The 7149-nt window shown below is 47.5% G+C and overlaps 1 protein-coding gene across 4 annotated transcripts in view; it reads right to left on the bottom strand.

The window, feature by feature from the left end:
* The window catches only part of LOC103627272 (protein FAR1-RELATED SEQUENCE 5), a 4400-nt gene extending 2202 nt beyond the window's left edge, over positions 1-2198 (bottom strand). For 3 of the 4 annotated variants that reach the window (XR_553523.3, XR_553522.4, XM_008647561.3), the window contains exons 1-2: positions 1878-2146; positions 1-1782 (exon numbers count right to left, since the gene is read on the bottom strand). The exon at positions 1-1782 is cut by the window's left edge. Coding sequence is in view for 1 of the 4 variants with exons in the window: in XM_008647561.3 (XP_008645783.1) it covers positions 1-1750 (1750 nt within the window). In the remaining 3 variants the exon portion in view is untranslated. Of the gene's footprint in view, positions 1783-1877 lie in introns of all 4 variants that reach the window. The other variant, XR_553521.4, reaches the window with a different exon arrangement.
* Positions 2199-7149: the final 4951 nt, after the last annotated feature.

The following is a 7149-nucleotide window of genomic DNA, read 5'->3' on the forward strand; positions in this document are numbered from 1 at the left end:
ATCCTCGCCCTTGCATAGTCATCTCAAATTGATATGTATTGTTATCTTGACACGGAAGCTCTTTGAATTTTGTGGCTCCACACCCATCAAGAAAATCTGTCTCAAACAGTTTGTAGATTCTATGTGTATAAACCTTTGCTGCATGATTCAAAATATCACTGTATTTTATGATGCAAGCAGGTGGCCTTTGGAAACACCGTGCATCCTCATCTAATTCTTTTTCCCTCCAATCTTCAGTCTGTTTATCCACAGCAACAGCAATTGCACAAAGAGAAGTCAACTTATCAGAAACATTATTAAACATGTTGCTCATACTGTCACATTGTGGTTCATACTCGATCCCACCATCAAAGGTGCAGTTGTTAAGAGCACTACACCACTTCTGTTTGAGCTTATACAATTTTTTAAGCCACTTGTTATCTTGCAACTTAAATTCACAGAGCATTTGAGCCCATGTTTCCTCAAACTCTGCTTCGGAGTCACATCCCTGTATGCACTTGGTGAACATCTTATTGAATGTTTTTGAGACATTAAGAGCACCCAGACGAGAGTGGGCATTCTTTTGGATGTGCCAATGAGCAATGCGATGGCGTGCATTTGGGAAGACCTCCTCAACCGCTTTTGTCACAACTTGATCTAGATTTGTGAAAATAGATTGTGGATGTCGGTTCCCCATGGACTCCAAGAAAGACTTGAACAGCCACACAAAAGCTGACGTAGACTCGTCAGCTAAAAGTGCGCAACCATACATAGTGGTCTGCCAATGATGATTGACGCCAACAAACGGTGCACATATCAGGTTATGTTTGCTCAAGCGGTAAGTTGAATCAAACACGACCACATCACAGAAACAGTCATAGTCAGTCCTGCTCCTCCCATCACGCCAAAAGAAATTAGTCATCCGACCACCTCGGTCCAATTGAACATCCCAGTAAAACATACCATCTTCATTTGCCCTGCTTTTCAGATGGCTCACAAGGCTCTGCACATCCCCAGTTCCTATAGTCAGTGTCTTTGTCGCAGCACCGTAGCCGAGGAGCAAATCTTGCTTCTGATTCTCCACATTGTTGGTTGCACTAGTACTCCCTGTAGGCAATTGTGGAGCCCCACCTTGCACCTGATAACCCCCATACAACATCACCTCCACAGAACTTGACCGCCCTGCTATAAGCGACCTTGCAGACCGCAAAAGATGTCGTTCCTCAGGCCTTGCCAGGTTGTGGTTATGATCAGATACCAGTCGGATAACCTTCCACTCCCCCTGATCATTCACCCTGAACCGCACCATGGCCCTGCAATTGGTCCTGGTGTGGGGGTCGTTGAAATTTGCATCAGTGAGCTTCTCCCCTTCCTTGAGCCCCTCCTTGGAGCAGAAGTAGTCCTTGGTGCGTATCCGCTTGGTGCCGGTGAAGTAGGACTGCTTCCCTTTCCGGATGCTGAACCCCATGCGGTGGCCGTAATCGCAGTAGAGCTTGTAGGCGGCCTCTTCGCTGCACACCACCTTCCGGAGCAGCTCGTCAGTGCCCTCCTTGCTGCCCTGCACCGTTGCGGCCTCCTCCTCCTCCTCGTTCTCTGCATCATCGCCGTAATCCCCCCGCCTCTCGTCGCCGGAGGTGGAAACGGCAACAGCCACTTGCGCTTCCGTGGTGGCCACGTCACCCCCGGTGCCGCTGACACCGTTGTCGTGCGGCACGACCGTCCCCTCGCCGACTTGGTCCACTCCGGCGGCGGCGGGCTCGACGTGCGACATGGGGAAGGGGCACCCGAGTCAGGTATTGAACTCTACCAAATCGAAGCATGGATGGATTGCATCAGTAGGGCACCAAGCGGCGTGGAAGGGATTTAATCCGAGAAAGCTAGGGTTGCTTATGCCTTACCGCCACACGGAGAAGGAAACCGGTCTAAGTCCGGAGAGTGGATCTCCGCTCCGCTCCGGTGTTGCTAGTGGAACGGAGGAGGAGGACGATGAAGGGAAAACTACGGCGGAAGGAAACCGGGGTCTCACTTGTTGTGTGCCGGCGTCGCTGGCGGCGAACGAAATGGGTTGGGGAGGAGAATTTCGCAACCGTGCCACTCCGTTCGGCGGACTTCAGACTATTGGCATCATTATCGTCGTAATTGAATCCGTGGTATTATAATCTCACCCGTTTTGAAGAATTAGCATCGCACTGCATTAATGGTCATTAGCATTTCTCGTGTTCCCGTCCGTTCGCTCCGTTACTTCCCTGGCCGCCGTCTTCGAGCGTATTCCATTCTCCCTTCCCTTCTTCCCTGATCGTCGTCTTCCTCCCTCGGCTCTGTTCGTCGCGCACTGCGGTGCCTGCCTGCCCTGTCCTTCACCAAATCTCGCCCTTCCCTACTGATTTAGTTCCGTCCAGGGCGGATCCTGCGCCGAGGGCCATTCTCGCGCCTCTGACGCTGGTGAGATCTCCTATCTTCTTATGTAACCCTAGGGTTTGCAGCTATGGATTCCAGCATGGAATCTGCCGCTGAGCTATGTGCCCAGAAGTTCTCAGCGATCGTTGATGCAGCCCGTGACACATTGAGTGCTTCTGCTGTCGCCTGTGTGATTGCTAGTGATCTCTACGCCACAGCATCAGTAGGTAACCATGTGGTTTCTATGCTTGATGTTCTTGAATCCGCTGTGGAGGCGGAAAAAAGTGCTATGTGTTCTTATCAACAGGCGAGTGCAATCGTCATTTGTGCTCAGGAGACATTGGCCAAATACTATGAGGTTTGTATTCTGAAACTTTTACTGAGCCAATGCTTGAGATATCTGCGCCATGTGGTTTGTAGCAGCCCTATGATGGAATTAAAGTAACCTGAGTGCAGTTTTGAGGCTTGTGATACATGTGAGGTGATATAGTTACTTTGCCCTGTGATGTTTTCTTTGAAAATATTGAACTGACTACACTAGGTCTTTTTATGAAAATTAGCTGAGGGCATATGGATGTTTGTGGTGACAGTGCATAGTTGACAATGTGAGTTAATATGCCTGTTATATTCATTTGAGGGCATCAGGCTGTTTGTTGTTGTTTCATTGAAAATATTGAACTGAGACTTGTGATAATATGAGATGATCTAGTTGCTTTGCCCTATGATGTTTTCTTTCAAAATAGTGAACAGTATACTACACTTGGTTTTTTTGCTGAAAAATAACTGAGGCATATGGATGTTTGTGGTGACAGTGCATAGTTCAGAGCACCTAGAGGGGGGTTGAATAGGTGATCCTATAAAACTTAAAACTTAAGCCACAAAACTTGGTTAAGGTTAGCACAATAATTGCCAAGTGGCTAGAGTAGAGTCTCAACAAAACACAATAACCACAAAGATATCAATCACAGAGATGGCACGGTGGTTATCCCGTGGTTCGGCCAAGACCAACGCTTGCCTACTCCATGTTGTGGCGTCCCAACGGACGAGGGTTGCAATCAACCCCTCTCAAGCGGTCCAAAGACCCACTTGAATACCACGGTGTTTTGCTTTGCTTTTCTTAATCCCGTTTGCGAGGAATCTCCACACTTTGGAGCCTCTCGCCCTTACACTTGAAGTTCACAAAGAAGCACAGAGCAAGGGAGGGATTAGCAACTCACACAGGACACAAAGATCACAGCGAATACGCACACACAAGACCCAGACTTGAGCTCAAAAAGACTAGCACACTAGAACGGAGCTCAAATCACTAGAATGTCGAACAAGTGCGCAAGAATGATGTGTGAGTGATCAATAGTGCTCAAAGGATGCTTGGTGTACTCCTCCATGCGCCTAGGGGTCCCTTTTATAGCCCCAAGGCAGCTAGGAGCCGTTGAGAGCAATCTGGGAAGGCAATTCTTGCCTTCTGTCGCGTGGCGCACCGGACAGTCCGGTGCACACCGGACACTGTCCGGTGCCCGATTTCTTTCCTTAACTGGCGCAGCCGACCGTTGGCAGCCAGAGAGCCGTTGGCGCACCGGACAGTCCGGTGCCCCCTTCTAGCCGTTGGCTCAGCCACGTGTCCCGCGCAGATCGCGCGGCCGACCGTTGGCCCGGCCGACTGTTGGCTCACCGGACAGTCCGGTGAATTATAGTCGTACGTCGCCGGTGAATTCCCGAGAGCGGCGACTTCGCTCGAACCAGCCTGGCGCACCGGACACTGTCCGGTGCACCACCGGACAGTCCGGTGCTCCCAGACTGAGCAGATTCTTGGCTGCCCGAGCCAAGACATTTCCAATTGGATTTTTCCTGTTTCCAGCACTTAGACACAATACATTAGTCCATAAAACAATGTACTAAGTCTGAGAAACATACCTTTATCCTTGATTTGTACTTTGTCCACCATTTTACATTTAAGCACTTGTGTTGGACACTAAATCACCAAAATACTTAGAAATGGTCCAAGGGCACATTTCCCTTTCAATCTCCCCCTTTTTGGTGATTTATGCCAACACAATATAAAGCAAGTAGAACAAATACAAAATTAATTCAAATAAGAACTCAAATTGTTTTGGTTCAATTTTGACATATATGGATCACCCTTTAAGTCAAACACACATGTTAAGACATAAAGAGAGTCATTCCAAGAGAAATTGATTCAGATTTCAAAGATTCCCCTTTTTCTTATAATCAACACTTCTCCCCACAAGAAGCCAACTTTTGTCAAGAGAGACAATAAAAGAGTTTTGACAAACCAAAAGCTCTATTCTACTACTTTCAAAATCTCTCAAGTGGTAGCTGATCCATTTATCGCTTTGGCCTTTATTTTCTCCCCCTTTGGCATCAAGCACCAAAACGGGATTAATCTTGGCCCTTGAACCCCATTGCCTTACCAAAATCTTCAATAAGAATGCAAAGGCAATAAAAGGACATGAGATGAACTTGGAATAAGTTACCCTCTCATCGGAGTGCAGTGGAAGTCTCAAAGGGTCAAGTTGTAACACATCTCCCCCTAAATATGTGCATCACTTTGCAACGGACTTGTGAGGACCAGGGAGTGTTTGGACAACTTGAGCACCATACTAAGCAACAAAATGCATAGAGAACATGATCAAAGGCATAAACACATGTATGCTAAAAATCAATCCAAGTTCCACGAATCTAAGACATTTAGCTCACTACGCAACCTGCAAAAGGTCTTCTCATCTAGAGGCTTGGTAAAGATATCGGCTAGCTGATTCTCGGTGCTAACATGAAACACTTCGATATCTCCCTTTTGCTGGTGGTCTCTCAAAAAGTGATGCCGGATGTCTATGTGCTTTGTGCGGCTGTGTTCAACAGGATTTTCCGCCATGCGGATAGCACTCTCATTATCACATAGGAGTGGGACTTTGCTCAGATTGTAGCCAAAGTCCCTGAGGGTTTGCCTCATCCAAAGTAGTTGCGCGCAACACTGTCCTGCGGCAACATACTCGGCCTCAGCGGTGGATAGGGCAATGGAAGTTTGTTTCTTAGAGTTCCATGACACCAGGGACCTTCCTAAGAATTGGCACGTCCCCGATGTACTCTTCCTATCGACCTTACATCCAGCATAGTCGGAATCTGAATATCCAATTAGGTCAAAGGTAGACCCCTTTGGATACCAGAGCCCGAAGTAAGGCGTAGCAACTAAATATCTAAGGATTCGCTTCACTGCCACTAAGTGACACTCCTTAGGATCGGATTGAAATCTAGCACACATGCATACGCTAAGCATAATATCCGGTCTACTAGCACATAAGTAAAGTAATGACCCTATCATTGACCGGTATGCCTTTTGATCAACGGACTTACCTCCTTTGTTGAGGTCGGTGTGTCCGTCGGTCCCCATCGGAGTCTTTGCGGGCTTGGCGTCCTTCATCCCAAACCGCTTCAGCAAGTCTTGTGTGTACTTCGTTTGTGAGATGAAGGTGCCGTCCTTGAGTTGCTTCACTTGGAACCCAAGGAAGTAGTTCAACTCGCCCATCATCGACATCTCGAATTTCTGCGTCATCACCCTGCTAAACTCTTCACAAGACTTTTTATTAGTAGAACCAAATATTATGTCATCGACATAAATTTGGCATACAAACAAATCACCATCACATGTCTTGGTAAAAAGAGTTGGATCGGCTTTCCCAACCTTGAAAGCATTAGCAATTAAAAAGTCTCTAAGGCATTCATACCATGCTCTTGGGGCTTGCTTAAGTCCATAGAGCACCTTAGAGAGCTTACACACATGGTCGAGGTATCGTTCATCCTCGAAGCCAGGGGGTTGCTCCACGTACACCTCCTCCTTGATTGGCCCGTTGAGGAAAGCACTCTTCACATCCATTTGGAACAACCTGAACGAATGGTGAGCGGCATATGCTAGCAAAATACGAATGGACTCTAGCCTAGCCACAGGAGCAAAAGTCTCCTCAAAGTCCAAACCTGCGACTTGGGCATAACCTTTTGCCACAAGTCGAGCCTTGTTCCTTGTCACCACTCCGTGCTCGTCTTGTTTGTTGCGGAACACCCACTTGGTTCCCACAACATTTTGCTTAGGACGAGGCACCAGCGTCCAAACTTCATTCCTCTTGAAGTTGTTGAGCTCCTCTTGCATGGCCAACACCTAGTCCGGATCTAGCAAGGCCTCTTCTACCCTGAAAGGCTCAATAGAAGAGACAAAAGAGTAATGCTCACAAAAATTAACTAATCGAGATCGAGTAGTTACTCCCTTGCTAATATCACCCAGGATTTGATCGACGGGATGATCCCTTTGAATCATCGCTCGAACTTGGGTTGGAGGTGCCGGTTGCGCTTCTTCCTCCATCACATGATCATCTTGTGCTCCCCCTTGATCATACGCCTCTTGTTGATGAACCTGTTCATCATCTTGAGTTAGGGGATGCACCATAGTTGAGGAAGAAGGTTGATCTTGCTCATTTTGTTCCTGTGGCCGCACCTCTCCAATCGCCATGGTGCGTATTGCGGTCGTTGGAACGTCTTCTTCATCTACATCATCAAGATCAACAACTTGCTCTCTTGGAGAGCCATTAGTCTCATCAAATACAACGTCGCTAGAGACTTCAACCAAACCCGATGATTTGTTGAAGACTCTATACGCCTTTGTATTTGAGTCATAACCTAACAAAAACCCTTCTACGGCTTTGGGAGCAAACTTAGAATTTCTACCCTTCTTCACTAGAATGTAGCATTTACTCCCAAATACACGAA

Source organism: Zea mays, chromosome 5, assembly GCF_902167145.1.
Source record: "Zea mays cultivar B73 chromosome 5, Zm-B73-REFERENCE-NAM-5.0, whole genome shotgun sequence".
NCBI lineage: Eukaryota > Viridiplantae > Streptophyta > Magnoliopsida > Poales > Poaceae > Zea > Zea mays.